Source organism: Marmota monax, unplaced genomic scaffold (genome assembly GCF_021218885.2).
Source record: "Marmota monax isolate L192 unplaced genomic scaffold, Marmota_monax_Labrador192_F-V1.1 WCK01_AAM20220418_F8-fsc00012, whole genome shotgun sequence".
Classification (NCBI taxonomy): Eukaryota; Metazoa; Chordata; class Mammalia; order Rodentia; family Sciuridae; genus Marmota; species Marmota monax.
The window spans coordinates 6,684,603-6,709,639 of NW_026695227.1; the positions used below are offsets into that span (position 1 = coordinate 6,684,603).

A 25,037-nucleotide genomic window follows, 5' to 3' on the forward strand; every position below is an offset into this window, starting at 1 on the left:
AGAAGACCCAAAAGGGTCTACAAAAAAACTACTAGAACTAATAAATGAATTCAGCAAAGTGGCAGGATATAAAATCAACACGCATAAATCAAAGGCATTTCTGTATATCAGCGACAAAACTTCTGAAACGGAAATGAGGAAAAACACTCCATTCACAATATCCTCAAAAAAAATAAAATACTTGGGAATCAACCTAACAAAAGAGGTGAAAGATTTATATAATGAAAACTACAAAACCCTAAAAAGAGAAGTAGAAGAAGATCTTAGAAGATGGAAAAATATACCCTGTTCATGGATAGGCAGAACTAACATCATCAAAATGGCGATATTACCAAAAGTTCTCTATAGGTTTAATGCAATGCCAATCAAAATCCCAACGGCATTTCTTGTAGAAATGGATAAAGCAATCATGAAATTCATATGGAAAAATAAAAGACCCAGAATAGCAAAAGCAATTCTAAGCAGGAAGTGCGAATCAGGCGGTATAGCGATACCAGACTTAAAACTATATTACAGAGCAATAGTAACAAAAACAGCATGGTACTGGTACCAAAACAGGCGGGTGGACCAATGGTACAGAATAGAGGACACAGAGACTAATCCACAAAGCTACAACTATCTTATATTTGATAAAGGAGCTAAAAGCATGCAATGGAGGGAGGATAGCATCTTCAACAAATGGTGCTGGGAAAACTGGAAATCCATATGCAACAAAATGAAACTGAATCCCCTCCTCTCGCCATGCACAAAAGTTAACTCAAAGTGGTTCAAGGAGCTAGATATCAAATCAGAGACTCTGCGTCTGATAGAAGAAAAAGTTGGCTCCGATCTACATATTGTAGGGTCGGGCTCCAAATTCCTTAATAGGACACCCATAGCACAAAAGTTGATAACAAAAATCAACAAATGGGACTTACTTAAACTGAAAAGTTTTCTCTCAGCAAGAGAAACAATAAAAGAGAAAATGGTCATTTTTTAATGGGAAATAAATGTGTGAACCTCCAATGGAGGGAAAATATTTTCTTAGAAATACTTTCATAAACTTGGTAATTAATGTCAGTAAATTGCTTACCTATAACTATGATCTTTTCAGAGGCATGCTGAATAAGCTTGAATTTTACTGTACTTGTAATCACATTTCAGAATGGAGTTGATGTTCATGTAAACTAGCTATTAAACATATTGCTCTGACTCTTGTCCTAAGGATGCTCACCTTAGCCCCTTTTAGCATCTTCTAGTAAACCATTTCCCTAAATATCCTACACAATCCAAATTATTCTTTCTCCCCTCCACTCCTCTCATCTACTCACATTTGACTTCTTCTATTTTCTTCTGATATTTAATTTTATTTTTCTCTAAAAAAGATGAGTGAATACTTAGGAAATCTCTTTTTTAACAAAAGTGTGTTAGACAAACTGATTCCTAAATTTACAGATATCAGATATACCCCTTCCTACTTCCACATATCTTCCCCATGTGCTTAGAAATTTGTCAGTATGGGGAAAAGGAGAAGCTACCTGCTACTCTTTTGACTTTTTTTTATCATTTTAGGCATTGTGGTTTTGTTATAAGTTTTTGAGCCATATATAAAGCTGACTTGAGAGCCATTGATAAACATTTTTCCTTTCTTTATGCCATTATTCTCCTATTACAGCTCATCTTTTATTCCATCCATCTTTCTATTTCTGATCATAGCAGGAAGGGAAAGCTACCAATTTGAGACATAATAGGGTGAAAAGAAGTTTTGAAGATTATTATTTAAAATAATATAAATTCTTTATTGTAACTTATTCTAAATTGGGAAATTGCTATATAAATATGAGCAAAGATAGGTGGCTGGCACAAAAGCAGTTAATATAATAGATGGATATCCACAACAACATTTGGGATGAGTTATTCAAGGCAAGAGATATGTTGTCAAGATTTCTGGATGGTAGAGGAAGTTTTCAAATCAAGACACAAGGTCAGAGTGGGAAGACAGAGTCCATGTTCTTTGCTACTTGGTCAGGGTGCCTTCAGGCAGACTTCACAATAACTTAGAGGTTCATATCCCAAACATGCCTTCTATGGACCCACAGTCCCATGCAATTAGGAGTCACAGTGGTCAAGTAAATTTGCGAAGGGGCCAGTGCTTTGTTCCAATTATGTAGAGTCATGGTGTACATGAAGGGACTAAAGACTCTGAAAAAATCCTATGTTTTGGAAAAAAAATTTATTTTATGTAGCTTTTCCTAAACCTGTTTGGCCTGTTGTCATTCTTTGAATGAGCACTCTTTAAACTAAAGCCTTGGATGCATCGTACCACTTCATATCTTAGCTTTATATCCAGTCATCAGGTTCTCCAAGTCCCAGGGTTCTTTCCTTAAATAATCTCTTGCAGCTCTTCCTTCTTTTCTGCTACTATCTATTTCATAAAGTGATTATCAATATCAATCAAAGTGAGGAGAGAGGAGAGAAAATCACAGCAATAGGAGTATGTGTAGTATCAAAAATCAAAACTCAACACCAAAACTATTTATTGCTTATTATCAAAATAATTTACTTTAGGTCGAAGTTTTTAAAAGAGATTAAAGAAAAGTATTAGATTTGTTGTATGTAACAACAACAAAAGCAAAAACAAAAGTCAGGTTGTAAGAAGTTAAGAACCACTGATTTAGGCCTGTATGAGGCCTAAGGCCTTAGTTTAAACTGTTTCTTTGCTCTCCAACGTACCATAGCCACTCACAGCAATGCAGTTTTCTGAAAACAAAACTTTATGCTCATTTTGAAAAGTCTTCTGTAATTCCATAAAAATATTCTGGAAAACAAAAGAATGCTCCAGAAGAACACTTGTCTGTCCTCAGACAAGACAATTGCTACGGTAGAACCAAGTCTCCTTAAATAGACAGAGCACAGGGATGTCCTGAATCTGTTTTAGTCCGCTTTGTATTGCTGTGACCAAAATACCCAACAAGAACAACTTAGAGGAGGAGTTTATGGGGGCTCATAGTTTCAGAGGTTCAGTCTATAGATGGCCCACTCTATTACTCTGGGCATAAGGTGAGGCAGAACATCATGGCCAAAGAGAAGATGAACATGGCAGCCAAGAAGCTGGGAGAGGGGAACAGGGAAGATGAATCCTTCCATGGCATGCCCCCAGTGACCCACTCCCTCCAACCACACCACACCTGCCTACAATTACCACCCAGTCAGACCATTCAAACCAGGATGAACTGATTTGGTTACAGTTCTCAACATCTACTCACTTTACCTCTGCACAGGAGCTTTTGGGGGACACCACACACCTAAACCATAATAAATTTCTACTTATATGAATTTATTATCTCTTCCCTACTAAAAAATCTTGAATGCACATACTACTTTCCCTGGTGATACTTACAGAATACATTCTCCTTTTATCTACATATTTAAGATATTTCATACACTTTCCAAATTTCTTTGCAACCATTTTCTTTTCTACCAGTGTCTGCCAAAAGCTTTTTGCTCTTATTGGATTTTTCAGGTCACTGTCACCTGAATAATCCTTGCATGTTTCTATCACAGAACCTTTACTTTTGACAGTCTCATCTCTGGAAAATTCCCTGCCACTTACTTCTTTTCTAATAGTTACTCATTCCCATCTTATTTTATTTCTTTACTTACTTGTTTATTTATTTATTTGGATTTAATTCATATATTAAACCCTTTGTGAGTTTTCTACACTCATTCTGAACAATACTAATTTCTTCTTAATCAATATTCATTACCATAAATTTGTTTGCCATTATTTGATCCTTGTGATCTAAGACATTGCATATTTAAACATATATTATTTGTCCTCAATAAGATATACTGAGTTTAGAAATTTTTGTATTCCTTATTATTCAATAGCTTTCTCATAGTACCTAGTAAAATACATTACTCACAGTCCACAATCAATATTTGTGAATCTCTGGATGTTAATTAATTATGAAAGATCTGCAAATCCATAATAGAGTCTCCTTATATGAAATTACAGCATTACCATCCAAAATACATGTATGAAGATCAAATTGGTGTGACTATACTATGTATACAACCAGAGATATGAAAAATTGTGCTCTATATATGTAATAAGCATTGTAATACATTCTATCATATATAAATAAAAAAACTGCATCACAAAAATCAAAATGGCATACCCTTAGTAAGATATAAAAGACATGATTCAATTATTTTAAACCTCTATACAGAAATTTCTCAGTTTTGAATGTAACCTACGCGAAACAAAAACTAAGGGAACTTCTTTACATTTTCAAATGGGAAAGGATAATCTGCTTTTCTTGATTCAAAAATTACATTCAAATGTATCAAAACATGAAAAGAAGGGACAGGTTAAGCAGTCATTAATTCAGTTACAGGAGGGGTTACAATTATACATTTGTAATGCTTTCACTTACACTTAGAATATCTTTCTTTATAAATATATCACATCTTAGAAATTAAACATTTATAGTTTAATTGTATCATTTTTACTCTAAATTTGTGCCCAAGACATTCTTTGTATGCAACAGCTGTCTAAGATCCCAGTCTCAATTGCTTTATACCACAGTTTAAATTTTTTGGCTTATTCATTTTTATATTTATTGTCTGCCTCCTCTACTATAGTGTGAGTTCCATGATCACATGCACTTTGGTTATCTCAATCATCGCCTGTCTTGGTGGTTCTGTACTGATGTATTTTAGTTATCACTGTGCTATCAGAATCTAGTTGCTTAGTACATAATTTTGAATAAATAAATAGAATTTATTTTATCTATATTTGTTTTACTTGTATGATCTAAAGCAAGTCACCTTTCCTCATTTGACCTAAGCCATTTTTAAAAATAGAAAAGTTTATCTTTCCAATGTTTTTAAAAAGGTGTTCCTCCAAGCCTCATAGTTCCCAAGAGCTAACTTAGAGTGTGAGGTAAGAACAAAACAGTCACCTAGGCTAATTCACTCTTCATTCAGAAAATCATTTTTTACCAGACCCCCCCCCCCCACACACACACACACACTGTGGTTTGCAAGTTAGAGAAGGAAGGTGTTTCCAAATAAATGATGTTTAAAATTTTTTATAATTTTTATTAAAAATGTAAAGTGGCTTTTAGAACTTAAAAAAAAACCTTCTAAGTCATTTCCATAAATCTTTCTGGACTTTAGTTCTGATTCTACAGTTTAGGTTTTTGAGATTTTTACAACTTTCACATGTATAGGAAAATACTGAAAGAAATAACTATTCTAATATGGCACAAAATTAGCCTAAAAGTGATAGCATATGTGTTTTACCAAAATAATGATAATAAAAAAACATTTTTGTGTATTTGGAGCAGACCATAAACCATTCCTATGATAGTGATGTCTGCAGTGTCAGTTTCCACCCTGTGTTCATGACTGCTACTTCTCTTCCTGCTCAACCCACTCAAATTAAATATTGAAATCACTAAACCCACTATGTGGATCAAGTAGAAATAATATATCTAGAGCAACTACCCAACATGTTGAGAAGATCATCTACATTCAGTCTTATCAGTACTAGTAGTGGCCACAGCAGAATGTTACTGAATTGATTCTATTACTATTCCTACATTGGCACCTTGACTTCAATTACTGCTATTGTTATTATATACTTTGTCTGATTGTTATTGTGTAGTTGTTTTCCCAATGCTTTTGACAATGACATCAAACCAACTGAAATTGTTGAACTTGAATATCCTTGAAACCAGACTAGTCTTGAACATTTAAGAAAGCTTTCTGCCATTTTCTTTAATTGTTTTTACCAAACAGACCCTGTGGGCTAATTGCATTTGAACTAGAAATAATTTTTACTTATAAATCCTTTTAGTTGAGAAAAGCTTATTTTCCACTAAGTCATGTTAGGCAAAATATTTTGGTAAAATGAGCCACACTGTAACCAAAAATATTTATGAAATCTAGAGAAATATAAACTAATATTCAAACTATATTTCTAGGAATAACAAAAACAGCTACTATCATTAAGGGAAAGATATGAATGTCAGACTTTTACTGAGACTTTACTGAATTATATCATTTGCTCCTCATGGCAATCTTGTCAATTAGGAATCATTAGGTACTACTGCAACTCAGAAAGTTTGAGCCAGGGGTCAAAAGTAACAAAGTCATTAAATGTCTCAACCATGTTTTGAACTCATATATAACTCCTTAGGCTGTTCTTTCTCTATATTTCATGACTTTTGAAATTATATTAGATCTTACTGATTGATGAAGGTATTATGAATCCAAAAGAGAGAAATGAGACCATAAATGAGGTTTCCTGAAGCAGAATTCACCAGACAATAAGAGATTGTCTTGCCATATTCTCTATTTTACCTTCCAGAATTTTGGGGAAAGGAAATAACAAAACTTCATCAACAATTTACCTTCTCATCGCCCTGTTTTCTCCACTTGTGAAGTTTTTTTTTTTTAATTACACTATAAATAGAAAAGATTGCAATAAATTATTCTGTTCTGTTGCTAAGTGAAAAAGAGGAGGATAGAACAGAAACAAAAGTAAAGCATAACAAACAAGAAAATACAGAGTTAAGCATTATTAGATTTGTCTAACATTAAATAGTAACACAGTGGGAAATACAGTTATACAGAAGAACTATTATAGTCAGCTTTTTCACTGCTATGAACAAAGACTTGACAAGAATAAAAAATTAGAGGAGGAAAAGATTATCTGTGGGCTCTCGATTTCAGAGGTCTCAGTCCTTGGGGCCCAAAGTGAGGAAGAACATCATGGCAGAAGGGTATAGTGAAGGAAAGCAGCTGGGAACATGGCACCAGGAAGCAGAGGGAGAGCTCCACTCAACCAGGACAACATATATACCCCCAAAAGCATGCTCCCAGAGATATACCTCCTTTAGCCACACCCTACCTACAACCCAGTTAATCCCTACCAAGGATGAAAGCTCCGTTTAGGTTAAGGCTCTCATCATTTCATCTCTAAACATTCTTTCTTTGTCTCACTCATGAGCTTCTTGGGGAACAGCTAATATCTCAACCATAACATGAACCCTCCAAAGACACAGCATTTAAATATTTGATCCATGATTCAAATTAATAATTTTCAAATTATGACTAAGAATGTCATTTTCTAAGAAAAAATGTACTAGTCATTGCAAAGTACTAGTTGTATTTTTTCTTTTTTTTTTTTTTCCTGGAAAGAAACTTGCCAACCAATTAACATCAAAGCAATTTCAGTTACCTACCCCTTTGAGCACTATCACCCAATATCCACTGATGATTTCACAGACTAAGAGTCTCATTAAAGCAAAACTGTTGAAACTTAATTCTTAAAAGATAATCACAAAGGGAGAGTCTCATAAAGAACTGAATAATTTGATGGTCCAAACTACAAAACAAAAGCATGTTTTATTTAGTAAACAGGAGCAAAAAAAATGAAAACAATAGAAATGAAAGCCACCTGTAGACTATTATAGGCTGTTTTAATTTTGGTAGTAGATACCTTCCTACCTTTCCACTGTTTTTTGTTATTTATTGGAACTGCTCACATCTCCAAAAAGACCAGATTTTAGAGTCTGACATTTCATTACACCAACATTGTTAGTAGCAATCAATCTAAACTTCTTTTTTGTAGTGCTAAGGATTAGAACCCAGGGCCTTGTGCATGTGAGGCAAGCACTCTACCAACTGAGCTATATCCCCAGCCCTCAATCTAAACTTTTTAAAACAATTTTTTGTAAATTCTTTAAAAATAAATGCTCTTCTAACTTACTGAATAGATCCATTCCCCACTCCTTCACACATACTCTGTTTCTCTTATATTTGTAACTTTTCTTCTGAGATACTAGAAAGTTCAACTCTAAAATGGCATTGCTTATACATTAGAAAAGTGTCAACATCTCTAGCTGTCAGAGAAATGCAAATCAAAACCACCCTAAGATACCATCTCACTCCAGTAAGATTGGCAGCCATTATGAAGTCAAACAACAACAAATGCTGGCGAGGATGTGGGGAAAAGGGTACACTTGTACATTGCTGGTGGGACTGCAGATTGGTGCAGCCAATTTGGAAAGCAGTATGGAGATTTCTTGGAAAGCTGGGAATGGAGCCACCATTTGACCCAGCTATTCCCCTTCTTGGTCTATTCCCTAAAGACCTAAAAAGAGCATGCTACAGGGACACTGCTACATCAATGTTCATAGCAGCACAATTCACAATAGCAAGACTGTGGAACCAACTTAGATGCCCTTCAATAGACGAATGGATAAAAAAATGTGGCATTTATACACAATGGAGTATTACTCTGCATTAAAAAATGACAAAATCATAGAATTTACAGGGAAATGGATGGCATTAGAGCAGATTATGCTAAGTGAAGCTAGCCAATCCCTAAAAAACAAATGCCAAATGTCTTCTTTGATATAAGGAGAGTAACTAAGATCAGAGTAGGGTCGAAGAGCAGGAGAAGAAGATTAACATTTAACAGGGATGAGAGGTGGGAGGGATAGGGAGAGAGAAGGGAAATTGCATGGTAATGGAAGAAGACCCTCAGGGTTATACAGTGGAGGGGGTAGAGAGAGAGGAGGGGAGGGGAGGGGAGAGGTGGGGAGGGGGGAGGGTGGAGGATGGGAAAGGCAGCGGAGCACAACAGACACTAGTATGGCAATATGTAAATCAATGGATGTGTAACTGATGTGATTCTGCAATCTGTGTATGGGGTGAAGGTGGGAGTTCATAACCCACTTGAATCAAAGTGTGGAATATGATATGTCAAGAAATTTGTAATGTTTTGAACAACCCACAATAAAAAATTAAAAATAAAAAAAAAGAAGAAAAGTGTCCTGGGGGATGCCTTCTTTTCAAATTACCTATCCCTTAGGTAACATAACTGACAATGATGGGGTTTTAACAGCTAAATTTTTTTAATTAAGCAATTATTCTTACTTACTAGTCAGTAACTTCCCCAATTCTTTCTCTATGATCCAAGTTGGCAAATTATAATATGATAGAGAGTAATCACTGGTATTTTCTGAGTATTTAAAAAATTTCAAATACAAATAACATATTTTTAGAGAGAGAGAGAGAGAGAATTTTTTAATATTCATTTTTTAGTTTTTTGGCAGACACAACATCTTTGTTTGGGGTGCTAAGGATTGAACCCGGGCCACATGCATGCCAGGCGAGCGCACTACCCCTTGAGCCACATCCCCAGCCCAATACAAATAACATTTTATTAAATGTTAATAAATATATTTTAAAATGTACATAAATATATAATATGCAAGATTTGGGGAGATTAAAGAAAATACCATGTGAAAATATAATAGGATTCTACAATTCCAGAATTTATTAAATTACTTTGAGTTCATATCTTAAAATTTTAATCAATAAATAAATCAATTGTAAGAAGATAGGATTTATTTATGTAGTAATCATTCATTCATTTATTCAGAAAATATTCGCTGCTCTATTGTGATATTATGATATATATTTTAGTTGTTTCCATCCACAGATCCTGGCTCAATTCCCTCCCCATGCAGGCCACAGTAACTATAGGTCATAGAAACTCTAATCTAAACCTTTCTGTCCTTGGAGCCAGCAATAAGGAAATTCTCTGATCAATAGAACAATATAAATTATCTTGTCAATATAGTAAGTGATAAGATCCTCCTCATTCCACAGGGGTCCTGCCCTGGAAGGAGGAAGGCTGCACAGACAGACTATTATATTGTGCTTTTAAAAAACTGAATAAACAAATCTTGGTTGGTTTCGTCACCCAATCTACTAGTCTATTAGCAATGTTGTAATCAATCAAGCCTATGCAATAAATTCACCATGAAAACTCAGAACAGCATTTGGAGAACCTTCAGACAGCTAAGCAGGTAGAGATTCCTAGAGGGTAGTATGCCCAGAGTGGTCATTGAGGCTTCACCCTTCCACTATACCTCACCCTATGCATCTCTTCATGTGTATCATTTATAATATGCTCTATAACAAATAATTAAACATAGGTGTTTATCTGAGTTCTGTGAGTCACTCAAGCAAATTGGTTGAAGATGAGGACGGGGGTGTAGGAACCATAATTTATAGCTGGCCAGTCAGAAGCACAAGTAAAAGCAAACTAGGTCCAGATGGGGGAGGTGGGTCTTAAGGACTGGCCTTCAAATTGTGGGATCTGACTATCTCCACATAGATAGTGCAAGAACTGAATTAAGTTAAAGGATTCCGGTTTCCACTGAGATATTGCCCGCTTGCTGGAGGGAGAGAAATACCCCTACTTTTAGGGTCCCAGAAGTGATCTGTGTTGTGAATGTAATAGAAGAAAAGGAATCTGAGGTGGAATTGGTTTTTCCTTCTCTATATACTCAGATCTGCTCTGTCACAATCAGAAATTCTGTTATGCCACGAGCAGTTAAAGTCATAACCCTCTCCTTATAGAATTTAAAGTCTAGAAGCAGAGAGATTGGAAAAAAATGAAAACACATTTTTAAAAGCACAATTTAATAAATTTGAAGGGAAGTCCTTTACCCTTACAGAGGGGATGAGGCATACCTGCCTAGACTAGAAAAATCTTTAGAAAGCCTATCAGAACAGATGCTAATTAAATTGAACATTAAAGTATAAACAAATGTCCATGTACTGAAACATCATTTCAGACACAAGGCTCAGAACAATGCAAAAGCACTATAGCCAGAGAAAGCAAAGAAGATTCGAGTTACTATATGTAGTACTTTACGTCTGGAATAGAAAGACATGAGTGGGAATAAAAGACAAAACTTAAGAACAAGGGGAAGTGAATCCTGAAGTGCCCTGTATGTTACAGTAGGATTACTTATTTTATCCTGTAATCTAGGTGCTTCTTATAACTAGAATTGTATTTCATTAGACTAAGTAATGAAGACTAGGAGAAGGGGTAAAATATAGGTGAGGGGAAAATCAAGTACCAGAAGATTCTAGAAATCAAGACTTCAATTAAATTCTGTCAATGGGAGACAGAAGAAATTAGATTTGAGAGCTATTTAGAAGGTAAATGTAATGGGACATGGTAACGAATTTGAACTTGAGAATGAAGATGAGAGAAGAGTCAGGGAGGTGGGAGCTGGCAAGTCTATTCATGAAAATAAGTAATTCAGGTGAAGAAGCAGACACTGGGAACAATGATGATTAGATTACTCAGGTTAAAGTTAAAATGCTCTAGGAAAATCTAACCATCATGCCTTATAGACAGATGAATTTATAGGTTTAGATTGCAAAAAAAATGAATTTTAAGTTGGAAACTATATTAGTCTTCTAGGGCTTCTATAATAGAACATTACAATTAGATTACATTTGAACAACATAAATTTATTTTCTCACTGTTTTGGAGGCTGGAGGTCTAAGAACAAGGTCCCAGCAGGGTGGATTCTGAGGAGGCCTCACTTTCAGCCTTGAATACAGACACCTGACTGTGTTCACACCACTTTGCTTCTGTTTGTGCACATCCTGGTGCCTGTTCCTCCTGAACAAGGGCATCGCCCACCCTTATGACCTTGTTTAACCTTAATTACCTCCTTAACTACCTTCTAAAAGGCCCTGACTACAGTCACCTCAGGTGTTAGGGAATGTTGAGGAGATACAAGTTCATAACAGAAACAGATTTGATAATAGGACAGACCTTAATATTATTATTATCATCATTATCGTCATCTTACAAATGGAGAGACTGGATTAAAAGTCAATTACTTGTGCAGTCATACTGAGAGCATTTGAAGTGTAATATGTCTAGTCCTATTTCTACATTCATGGGACATGGCGATCCCTGACTATAAAATACAACTTGAACGATAACAATAATAACATCACATAAGCAGGCAGATAATTAGCTGGGTAGGTTATGAAGGTCTTGTAGAACACCACTAAGTCTATTGAATTTCCAAAAGGAATGTGATTAAGTGGTCCTAGCCAATTTCAAGACACACATTCTCTTGTGATGATGAACAAGAATGTCCTAGAAATTTTCTCAGGACATCAAACACAGCTCTAAATCTTACAGATAATATCCCAGGGAACCTTTAATATCCTTACAGAATAAACCACACTGTTAGTGACTCTGAAAAATGACGGGTGAAGCAGCTGCCCCAGGTGTGATCTGAAGCTAAGGCTTCAGGAAAATGAGATATTTCAAAGCCAGCTTTGCCTTGCACCGGTAAACCTGCCCCTCTGGCTGTGTTCAAACACCTGGATTGTTCACTGCACAATATGATGATTATCCAGCTTTCACCAGAGGTCTGTACAAGAACAAAGGCTGAGAGGTAAAGAGGATTTTTATTATTAGGTTGCTATTCTTATGAAACATTTATATAGCAAAGGAATCATCTTGCTGTTAAAAAGAAATTTTGTTAAGGAAACTTTATGAAAAACATGCTTATAATGCCTTTAAAGTAACTATACATGTATTACAAAAGATAAATAAATAAATAAAAATGAAAGTTAAAAAAAAAGGACTGAGTTAGGAACTCAGAACCACATTTTCAAAGAGTAAGGGAAAATAGAGTCATCTATTGGACTAATTTAAAATTCCACAAGCATGGATTTGAGCATTAATTATATGTCGGGCAGAATTTATTGTATTATGGTGCATGTGCTGATGTTAGAGACTCCCCATTTCTCTTCTGCCACAACTTGGAAATGTCTGGAGCCAAAGGCCCAATTAAAGTGGGTAGTGCAGAGCACATCTGTTATGAGTGTACAGCTCATCTGGATTCTTAGGTTCCCAAACGCAGTCAGTGCATTACTTTCAACTATTCCTCTTCTCCCCTCCAATCCCCCAGTGTCACTCAACACTGTCACTTGTCTAAATAAACCACAGGGGCCAGACTTTTTGGAACTATGATGTTGACCCCACTTTCTGAAGTGAGGAAGGGATCGGGGAGGGGTGAGTCAGGTGAACGATTTGCATTACCAAAATAGATTCCACACACTTTATTCATTTTGCAGGCTAGGTAAGATGAAAAAGAGTATCTTTGCTTATAAATATTTCATACAAAATTAATGTTTAGGTCAATAAACTGCTCTTCAATAATTAAATATATAATTATATATAGATAGATGTAGATATATATAGATGTAGATATAAATACGCTAAAAGAAGAAAGGAAAATATTGACTTTTTGGTGGAGTTTTGGCAGGGAGTTTATAGGTAGTAGGACAAAATGAAATGAGGAGCTTGGAAAGAAAGATGGTAATGTGAGGTCACATCATTTCAAAGGATTAGGAAATAAGAAATAAGAGAAATAAATAAATTAAAATAGGGCAGAAACTTGGGGGGTGAGAAGAGAAAGAAGGAAGGAAAGAAAGAAAATCAAAAGATTCCTAGATTACATGCTAATGTCAAAACTACATCATGAGCTAGTTCCTTGTTTGGATGTTAGAAGGTGGTGCATGCAGCATGATGATGAAGATCAACGGCCTTGGAGACCTATGAACTGGCATCCCTGGGCCACTGAGTGGGTGACTTTGGGCAAGTTATTCCATCTCTATGAACCATATCACCCTTGCCTGTGAGATGGAAGGAATTATAATACCTGGAGCTAATGTGCAGATTGCCTAGTACAGCTATGCAAAAATACTTGGGAAATGCTTGGCAGAGAGTAAATGCTTAATTGCCACATTAAGGATTAAAATTATAGAGCCCTAGACTGGGAAGGTAGTCTACTGAACCTCACCAGCTTCAACATTTTATAGAGCAGGAAAGTGAGTAAAGACATTTAAGTTTCTTACCAGAGTTGATTCAAACAAAAAAAAAATAGTTTTCCAAATCATGTCTCAGTGGGTTTTAGAAACAGAACATAATGCTGAGAGAGCCCTGAGCCATGGTCAAGAACTCTGGGTTCTAGTTGCAGGACCTTGAGCAAGTTCCTTAATCTCTGTTTCCTTACCTAATAAATGTGAGAGGTGAGGGAGAGATTGTGTCATTCAGCTCATGCTCATGAAGTGTAGAGAATATGAGTGTAATTGACACCGAAGGTGTTTGATTACAGTGGAAAGGACAAGGACTAATCGACTAAGGACACAACAGGAGAAAGCAGAATGAGGTTGAGTTTTTGCCAAAGGAAGAACAACAGGAGCAAGGGGATTTTCAGCTCAGATCTCTCTCTCTCTCTCTCTCTCTCTCTCTCTCTCTCTCTCTCTCTCTCTGCCCAGAACCAAAATTCCACCTATTTTGTTTTCTTTTAGGATTAACAAGCATATGGAGTACAGTGGGGGTGGTGTTCAGAGAAGGCTCACTACCAGCTACTCACACAGCTTGGTACCTAATTTAGGAAAATGATTTGAAGAAAATTACTTACACTAAAGCAGTAAGTGTGTTGGAATGAGAAGAGGAGGAGGACAGAGTTTCTGTTCTAAAATCACATTGCTCTGATTATTTGCCATGAGAGCATATGAATACGTGTAAATAGATTGAAAGGTGTTTTACTTATTAACCTGTAGCCTAAAAAGTGAACCATACCCCTCAGCAGGATGAGTGAAAAGTTTCCTATTTTGTATTAAAGATCCAGGAATCTTCAAGGACTTTTCTGCTCAGCATAGTTTTCTCCATTATAAATCACAGCTCATCCTAAGAGTGCAACATTGCTGTTTAACAATGATTATTAGTGATTATACAAACTGGATACCATCTATGGCCAATTTTCAATACCATTTAATCTTACAATTAAATATGTGCCAGCTGCTGTGGTGCAAGCCTGTCATAAGTTCAAAGCCAGTTTCAGCAACTTAACAAGGCCCTAAGAAACTTAGTGAGAACCTGTCTCAAAACATAAGAAAGGCTGGAGATGTGCTCAGTGGTTAAGTGCCCCTGGGTTCAATCTCTGGCACCATCCCCAAAACTATTTTATTTGATGACAAACTATTAATTATAATAGCAAATGGACATTTATATATCCATACATGGGATCTGGAGGCACAGTGTTGAGGGTCAAGATCCCCAAGTCTCTATTCTGCATTTGGGGAACTTTTCCCCATGAAGGACAATCAGTGCATTTCCTGAAGCTGTATGTCTTCCTGCAATTTTTAAACATCTCACCTAATTTTCCTCTGAACCAACTGAATTTTATAGTTTCAAATAGAAGCTTTTACTTTGCCCTTTTCCATTCTCTAATTTTAATTATGGTAGATTCCATAGTTTCCTGGTCATTTTTAGATATCAAATAACTCTGACCCATGTTGTCCAATTTAAAACTTCATTTTCTTCTCTCATTTGCCATAACACCACCACCCCATTCTCCAGCACCAGCTAAGCTTTAGCCTGGGAAATCTCAGTGGGTAGAGGCTGTGTTGTGCTATTTTAACTCTCTCTCTCTCTCTCTCTCTCTCTCTCCCCCCCCCTTGGTTTGGGGTGGGAAGAAAAGAGGAGAAAATGGACCCTCACATTTGATGGGAGTATGGGACAAGAAGTTGTAATCCCTTGTCCAGGAGCTCATATTCAAGACCTTGTGTGGGTTCACTGTAAAGGCAGCTGCTCCAGGTTACTATGTGTGAGTTCTTTAGGGAGACTGGTAGGACCTCCTCTCCAGGAGATGTGGTTTTAGCTCACCCTATTTTCACACAAAAAAGGGGACATATATAAGTACCTTCCGTGAGCTTATTGGAGCCTTGGGACCTTCATACACCCTGGCTTTGTGAACCAGTTGGGGTTCAGTACAGGCTACTCCTTTTCTACTCCTCTCCATCATGGCCTTCGTGTTCACACAGCCCAGGGAAAATCAAACCCTCCTTCAGAGCATAAATCTTACCTAGGAGTGAGATGACAGTTTCCTTTTCTTGCACACAATTGAACCACTATAAATGGTTCTATTTGAGTCTCTCTCCTCACCGAACTTTGCGAGGATAAGTGGACATACTGGAACCACTCTATTCCTCACCAGATGGATGACTCACAGATCTTAAACTCCTCACAAATACATCCGAGGACCTAGTAGGAGAAATAATGATCATTGTATCACAGCCATTCAGTCCCTCTCCTGGTGAGCTTTGTTTGTTTGTATTTGGTTTTGTTTGGGCACTCTTAGAATATGGCTATCTGTTTTCTCTTCTTTAATCTTAGATCTTGATAGCCATCACAGGGGCAACAAGGGAAAGTGACAGTCATCCTGCAGATACTTAATGTTTCCCCATCCAATGCCATCAGTCCCCATTCTGCATCCAGTCCTCCAGCTGCTGCCATTGGAGTAGAGCAGGTACATGTTCTGCCTCCCTTACTGCTCTCAGCCTTAAGACCCTTTATTTAGTCCTAGCTTACATAAGCCCCCCCCCCCCCAAATCCTGCCATTGCTATTGCACTTGTTAGTATAATACCATTTTACTCAGAGAGAATCTCCTATCAGATAGACAAACACTTGGCTGGACAAAGTGGCAGATGGTACATAGGCCTATTCATAGTTTCAAATGAATCAAAAAGCATGTTAGGTGTGATAAGAAACAACAATAAAATTTCACCAATGTCAGAGAATATACAGGTTCAAATGAACAGAATCTAATCATTTTTGAAAAACCCTCCAGGACTTTTTATGATCCATGAAAGAAAGTCACTTGTATTGCTTTTATAAGTTTTTTTTATCTGAAATTATACTCAGATTGATCACTCATCTAACTCACTAGACAAGGCTTCAGATGATTTTTGTTTATTTTCAATAATTAGGTTTGGCCCAAATTATCCTCTAGGCTACCACCGGGGAGGTTTAAAAATATGCTTTGTATTCTAGAGGCAATTCAAACAAACAAGTGAAAAACAAATCGAAGAAAAGAAAAAAGGAAGAATGTGAAATTTGGCATATTCATTTGCTTTCACCATAGCAACAAAACTCCCTCAAGGTTTATGTGAACCAAGATTTGTTTCTCACTCATGTGGCATCCAGGCTGCAGACTTGCGCCTCCTCCATCTGGCTCCACCAGACTCGAGGCATCAGTGCTCAGCTCTGCTCCATGTGGTATTCAATCCAGAACTGGAGGAGCAGCCCCACCTGTTTTCACAGCCCAAAGTAGAAGGACAAAAGGCCAAAGGAAAGCACAAAAATATATTTAAAGCATCTATAAGGGCACGGGCATACATTTCATTCAGTCTCATTCTGTTGAACAAGGTAAAACCCATGGCTATTCTGACAAGGGCTGGAGAAATATACTCTGCCTACAAGAACACACTGGAAGTCACTAGGCAAAGAGTATGGATGGACCATCTTCAGAAGACAAATCATTGAGCTGGGAACAAAAAACACATCTACCACATAGTGCGGGCACAGTGGAAACATCCAAAATAGGAGCATATAACATTCTTAAAAGACGACTTTGGTGATGTTAATAATCATTAGCTATAAAAATCATGGCATGCTTGTAAATCAAGTCATTTACCTACCTTATAGGCCCCCTCATATGTTTAAAAGCTCTAAAATGTATACAATCTCTAGAGTACAGATTTAATTACTTTCCATTTATTCCCTTTGTTAATAGCTTTATATTTGAGTTGTTAGAACAGAGTGGTTTGTTGATAAATATTTATTGCAAAATAATAATTGATTGGAAATTACAGAACTGCTGTTTAGTAAGGTTTCTTGTTTTTGTTTTGTTTTACTGCTATGACTAGAAGACTTGACAAGAAAAAGTAGAGGAGGAATGGTTTATTTGGGGGCTCATAGTTTCAGAGGTCTCAGTCCATAGGTGGCCGGCTTCCTTCCCTGGGGCTCCAGGTAAGGCAGAAAACATCATGATGGAAGAGTTTGGTAAAGGAAAGCAGCTGGGAACAGGGTACCAGGAAGCAGAGAGAATGTGCTCTGCTCAACAAGGACAAAATATATACTCCAAGGCATGTCCCAGGGACCCACCTCTTTCAGCCACACCCTACCTGCCTAAGGTTAACACCCATTTAATCCCTGTCAAGGGATTAATGCATTGGTTAGGATAAGGCTCTTATAACCCAATCATTCACCTCTTAAGTTTCTTGTATTGTTTCACACATGAATGTGGGGGGACACTTAATATCTAAACCATAACAATTGCCTTGGCCCATATAATGGCCTTTATGTGCTACATTCAATAGACCTTTAGATTAGTATTTCTAAAAGGGCAAATCAGTAATCTAACAACTGGCTAGTCAGATGGATCTCTTATTTTTTTTAAGGAGTATGTACCAAGTTCCTCAGTAGAGTGAAACATTGAATGAATGTCTTAACCACTGAAAGCTTGTGTTAGTGAGCTTTTTGTCACTATGACCAAAATACCTGACAAGAAAATTAGAGAATAAAATGTTTATTTTGGGCTCACTGTTTCAGAGGTCCACTCCATGATTGAGCAAATCCATTACTCTGGTCCTGAGATGAAGAACATCCTATACTTGAAGAAGAAAAAAAGCATTCAGCCCTAGAAAAGAACTTCTGTGTCCCCTCTTCATCCACAGGAAATATACAAGTGGATAAAAATCTCAGGCAGCCCCAATGATGTGAGATGTTATGCTGTTGAGAATGGCAGAAGGGTGTGGCAGAGGCAAGCTGCTCAGCTTGTGGCAGCCAGGAAGCAGAAAGCCAGCAAGCCAGAGACAAAATATAATCCCCAGGGTCATGCCCCCTGACCTACTTTCTCTAGCAGCATCCCCACCTGGCTGCAGTTACCACCAAGTAGTCCATTCAGACTATTAATCCATCAAGTGGATTAATCCACTGATGATGTTAGAGCTCTCATGATCCAATATTTTCACCTCTGAACATTGCTGCATTGCCTAACACATAAGATTTTGGAGGGACACTTAGATCTAAATCATATCACAAGTTAAATAAAGTTGGTAATGCTAAAGAGATATCGTTTTACTTGTTAATTGCACTATTGAAAACTTACAATTAAAAATTCCACATAGGTATTGGACTTCAGCCTTTATCTGTCCTGGGCTCCTAAGAACACCTGAAGAAGTCACATTCTAGATCCCCCTATGCTTACCTACCACTGGTCTCCTGAGCCACATACTTCAGCACACAGAGAATAGCAACAGACACACAAGGAAATAGGCAGGGGGAGTCCAGGGCTGACCTGAAATTCCTTATCACAGTAAAGATGAACTAATGATAATTCATAACAGCACAACATCCCACACTATTGGGGCTGCCTGAGATTTTTACCCAGTCATGTATTTCCTGTACCTGAAGAAGGAAAAAAGCATTCAGCCCTAGAAAAGAACTTCTGTTTCCCCTTTTCATCCACAGGAAATATACAAGTGGATAAAAATCTCAGGCAGCCCCAATGATGTGAGATGTTGTGCTGTTGAGAACTAAAATTAAGAGCAAGACTGAAGGGGGTTATGAGGCAAAGAGAGCAAAGATGGTGCGATTACTCTGTTCTGTCCTGCTGGTAGACTGATGAAATATGAACTATCTGTACTTTTCCTGTGGCTCTAGCAAGTCAATCACCATGTGCCCAGAAGTAGCGATATGCATGATGAAATGGAGAAAAGCTTTAATATCCAAGGAAAATCTCCATTTCATGCTGGCTAAGGTTTGTTTCTGTCTTAGCTATCTCTGAGTCTACCAGAATCCACTTAATTTAGACAAATACCCTTCTGACAAATGTGCTCAGTCATCCAAGATATATTTCCTTCACTCTTGCTTTTTTTGCTTATGGAATCTAACACTGTCAAAATCTCCTTTTAATCGTCTAAATTTTCTGCATTTATTTCTTTTTAATGTTGCCATAGCTTACAGTCTACAAAGCACTCAGACTCATGTTCAAAACAATATCAAATTTAAAATACAGTTGGATCTTGCAGATATTCAGACAAACAGGTCTCTAGAATTTTGAGATTTACCTCACAGTTTTTGCATGATCATGTTGCCTGCATCTCAAAAACTAGTCCTTTAATGGCAAGCCCTCTTAATACTCCTCAGTCCCTTGGCCTTAACTTTCTATTTTTAGACATTTTATTCGGCATAAGCAATTCTGCCTCTCTCAGGTTACAATGTCTTTCTAAAGGATTTCTGTATACTTAAAGAATGGTGGTCAGCTGTTTTCCATAGCCTTATTAACAGAGGAAATGGGTAAAACTCACAGCATGAGGGACTTACCACTTTCTTATAGGGAAGGTCATTGACAGCCTACTGGAAACCCTCCACCCAAAACTATGTAGTATGGCTTTTCCTGCAGATGAAAATTAAGGGCCATGTTAATTTTTCTTGTCAGTAACAGCATCTGTGCCTAAGGGTACAGGAACGGAATAAGTGACCTCTCTTGGTCATTGCCAACCCTGTATGATTTCCATTCTGCCATGTAAAAACAAACTCCTTATATGTCAAATAAAAAAAATCACAGAGCTTGAACCAGATCTCACCAGGAAAGCATGTAATTCTGGCAGGAATCAGGGTCTGAATGAAGCTCATTTTCCAAGGGAAAAAATTACAGCAGAATACACTGAGTTTTCTGAGCTTTTATGTTTTTTAAAACACAGTCACATATTCTCTCTGCAAATCTTTTACACTCCATTTTATTTTGAACAAGGAATCAAACTGAGTGTTTCCTCCTTGGGCCAGAGTGAAGCAAGTACATTACTCATGAGAGAAGCAAATTAATTTCTAGTAGAATAAGAAATAAGATTATTATGAACACAAATTAACTATACAATTCTGGCAGTCCCTATGACATCAACCCTAAAATACATCTTTTCTTTCATTATTTTAGTAAAAAGTTGTCAATTTCATCCATGCAGAATAACTTCTTTTTTATGAGGTAGACAGAAGTTGGGTGGTTAAAGAGTTATATTTATGTACTAGAACAGGTTAAAAAAGTTTCAAAAAACAAGAAACTCGATATTCAAAACATAAAAATGCTGGCAAACACTGATGTAAGATATAGAAATACTCTATTCATCAACTTTCTATTTCCTAGACTATAAAATGTTACATTACCCAGTCTTCAAAGTACTGTGAGAACCCAAGAGGTATATGATTCTTCATAAAATGTCTTGAAGTTTTACAAGTGCATGCTTGCATTTTCAGTTTTGTACTCACATGCACCCAACACACGTTTCTCAGGGTCTCCAAATAATGATGTGATTCATTGATTACATGTCTGACGTTTCAAAAATTTCATCACAGGGCTAAGTAGGAAAACCTTTCAAGGTGTATGTAATCTTCTTCCATTGAAAACGCACAGGCAGCAATAGAGCATATTTTCCTGTAATTCATCATTGGGTCCTTGAGGGTTTTTTTTTGTGTGTGTGTGTGTGTGTGCATGTATGTGCATGCACACATACACATGTGTGTACATGTGTCTTAATATGTTACAAAAATAAATAAGAACTGTTATCTGGTGAAACAAAATGTCTGTAATTCCATTGGGAAAGGAAAAGAGGTGCTTGAAGATACCCAGCTTCACATGGATGGCAAAGGAGCAGGCATTCACTTTCAAGCAGTACATAATTGCTCAACTAATTTAAGTGTGTAAGAACAGAAGACAATGGACAAATAAAAATAATGAATATGTTAGAATCTTTGTAACCTATATGCAGAGATGCAAAATTAGAAATTCAGAATACATACACACATACACACACACACATACACACACACACACACACACATGCATGCCAAACACCACCCCCTTTCCCTAGGAGTCCATTCTCCTTTCTCCTAGTTCCTTAAATTCTTATTATTTTTCAGAAGAGGGGGAAGCTAAAGACCAGTTTGAATTAAAAGAATCAATCTAAAAGAGATTAAGATTCAAAAGAATTCATCTTTCTTAGTCTATGTCAGTGTTTTAGGGCATAATAGAAAGTAAAAGTTTTAGCACATTGTAATTGTTGTGAAAGCAATAGAAATTGTCACATGGAAGACAGAGTAATCAAATACTTGTCACTGTTCCATTATCTTGCAAAGTATTCTTACTTGCTTGTGCTCTGTGCCTCTGATGTGCATGACATGAGCAAACTGCAGGGCAGACAGAAGTTAACTTGGGGAAGCTGCAACATACAGATGGATTAATGCTTTTTGACTGCCTAGTGTATACATTGTGCTAAACACTTTCCAAACATGTAGCTCCTTCTATGTTCTCTACAGCTCTCTGTAATCAGTTAACTTATTTATAGTTGAAGAAATACTATCTAAATATATTTATGTAACTTGTAAGTTATAGAGTTAGGGATTGAGCCCAGAGAGGTCTGAAAGTTTAAAAAGAAAAGAAAAAAAAACATTCTCTTGCCTCCAAGTTATCAAGCGAAATGCTGGAGAACAGAGAAATGCCTAGGTATTTGTGTGGGGATGTGACAATTTAAAGAAAAGAAGAAAAAAGCCGTGCTGGATGATTAAGTCACACCATAGCATAGTCACTTATAAAAACTATTTCTAAAGCTCTTTGTCCATATTTTAATAAGTTGAAGATGTTCTTGAGATAAGTGTTTGTTACAGAATTAAGAAGGTGGAAAGAAAAAGTGCATTGTGAATTGAAATGAGAAAAGGCAAGGTCTCATATTGATTCTTTACTCTTGGAATCTCATTAACTATCAGATGGAATTTAATGACTGCCCACAAATAAACAGCCTTTCTCCCGTTCTTAGCTGTTAAACTGCCCAAAGCCACCCATACGGATTAGTCTGAAATGCTCTTAATGTTCCTGCTGGTGGTTAAAAAATCATCCTTAGATACCACAATTCTTTTTCTCTCTTTCCTTCAGGCTGCTAAAAGATGCACAGAATGAAGTTTATTTTAAAAGCTGGTATCAGAAGCTGTTGGCTGCTCTCCAATTCTGTGCAGGAAAAGCCTTGAATGATGAGTTTTCTAAGGAGAGGAAACTCATCAAAATTCTGGGAGATATTGGAGAAAAAGTCAAGTCTGCCAGTGACCCTCGAAGACAGGTTTGTTAAGAAACCAATCTCAATGTAGTGAAAATTATTTTATTTTTAAGTTTGGTTCAATTAAATTTTAATTTCATAGCTTAGAAAAAAAATTCCTTGACTATACTTAATTATAAGACATTTAATTACTTTTACCAAGTTTTTTTCTTTTCCACTGAACTTTCCTAAAGTTAATTTCTATCACCCAGGACATGGTTTTGTGATATAAGTTCCATGTGGCACAGACAGAACAAGAAGAGACCTACTAAAAGGCAGTTTAATCACAAAAGCCTGGAGACAATCTTAAAACGGCAGCACTGCTCCAACTTATAAGAGAAGGTAGAAATAGTGGGTGTAGATTTTCCTAACATTGCCCTAACCAAAACCATATTTGAAAAAAAAAGTTTTCTTTTTTTTCCAAAACAAATATAAAATGACTTAAATGAAACAAATTAATAGTGTTCCATATAGTGATATTTTTACAAAGATCTTAGATGATAGTTAAAATACTATGTGTTTCTCACTGATTATAATAGTAAACCTTGCTATTCTTTTCTTTGGTCTAATAGAAGAACATTTGCTCTTTTTAATTATCTGCATCAATAGTTCCCTTCCCTGATACAGACCATTAAGTAAGGTTCTCTTTAAGTTCAACATTTGACATACAGGGAGATGGTGGACATTCATCCATTGTATGAGGAACATTATTCAATAACAATTGGGGACTCACTACAGACTTGAAGTTAAAGGAAGAAATATGACTAAAACATGAGTCTTGTCCTCAAGGGAACTCAGATTTTCTCCACTCACTGTCTAAAATCAACAAAATTGTTCAACCAAATGATATGAAAACAGTAATTTGCAAAGTGTCCCAGAATTTTTTCTTACTGGTAATCACTTCATTTAATAGAAATGCCAGAAACTAAGATACTTCACCTACATAGGAGAAAATGGAAAAGAAAAAGCACAAATATTTCATTTTCAAATGGGAGATATACAAGATTTGGCTAAAAGGAAGAAACTTGAAGATAATCACATAATTGGCAATGCAAATTTTGAAAATTCTGTAATTTCTCATACTACTATACAAGCTCATTAATTGTTTTCTAGTGATGGACAAAAGATTGATAGCAAGTAAAATAATTTGGTTTAAAATTTACAGAAGTCTGTATATAAATTTGATTTTTATTGCTTATATTTGAAAATCCCTCACATAATTGTGGTAGACTCTACAATTAATTAGTCCTAGTATCTTTTTTTTTGACAATTTGCATCAAGTTTCAGAGTGATACTGACAATATCCATCCAAATCTATTTCTCTTGCCTTAACTGACAGCTTTTGTGAAAACAACTCTTCACATGAAAGTAGGAAGAAAAAAAGCAAGAGGTCAAGGAGGCCTTTAGAGTTTCTCCCCATTTATATTACTTATAGTTTTTTTTTCTTCTACTTAAAAAAAGCATTTAATTAACATAACTATACAAATTGGAGAAAGTTTACTTAAACAAAGAGGTCAGAGATTCCCCTCCAGGATATTGAGCATGCAAGGCCAATCTAGATAAGGCAAGAAGAGAAGATAGAAACAAAATTCCCATAGTGAAATTTTACTTCAATCTCCACCTTGCTCTTTTTAGATTCTGGGAATAGCAGATTCTATTATTTGCTGGTGAACCAAGAGTAAGAGTTAAGAAACTTTTGACAGTCACTTAAACATTATGAATCTGATAACTTCATCTTCAAATGGCCTTAAGGAGTATTCAAAATTGAACTAAAAGAAGCTTTTAGTTTTGTTTTATGATTAATTGTGATTGTTTTCCACCTTTTTTAAAGGATGCACAATTCTAAATGTGTCATTTGTGATCTCTGACCTTCCACAGTTTCTGTGGAGTACCAATGGGATTATTAATATTAAATTTCATATAAAGCATAAATAATATGCTAATTGGCATCTAGTAAACTATTTGTTCAAACATGTTTCTGACAACATAGTACAATTGTCATTGTCACTAATATATGTGAATATTTCCTAAAATGCACTATTACTATTAAATATAAATCTTGAGAGTTATAAACTAAAATTTCAGAAAATTATCAGAAAAAAAAAGAATCATGTTGCTAATTCCTTTAAGCAGGAGTTGCAAATTGGTGGGCCACAGGTCAAGTCCAACCCATTGTGTTTTGTTTGAACAGAATAGCTCTTTAATTGGTATT

The 25,037-nt window shown here is 36.2% G+C and overlaps 1 protein-coding gene across 3 annotated transcripts in view; it reads left to right on the forward strand.

Moving 5' to 3' along the window:
* Positions 1-25,037, forward strand: part of Pik3c2g (phosphatidylinositol-4-phosphate 3-kinase catalytic subunit type 2 gamma) — a 385,322-nt gene that overhangs the window by 228,521 nt on the left and 131,764 nt on the right. For all 3 annotated transcript variants that reach the window (XM_058576231.1, XM_058576230.1, XM_058576232.1), the window contains one exon: positions 22,669-22,849. In XM_058576231.1, the coding sequence (XP_058432214.1) occupies positions 22,669-22,849 (181 nt within the window). The remainder of the gene's footprint in view (positions 1-22,668; positions 22,850-25,037) is intronic.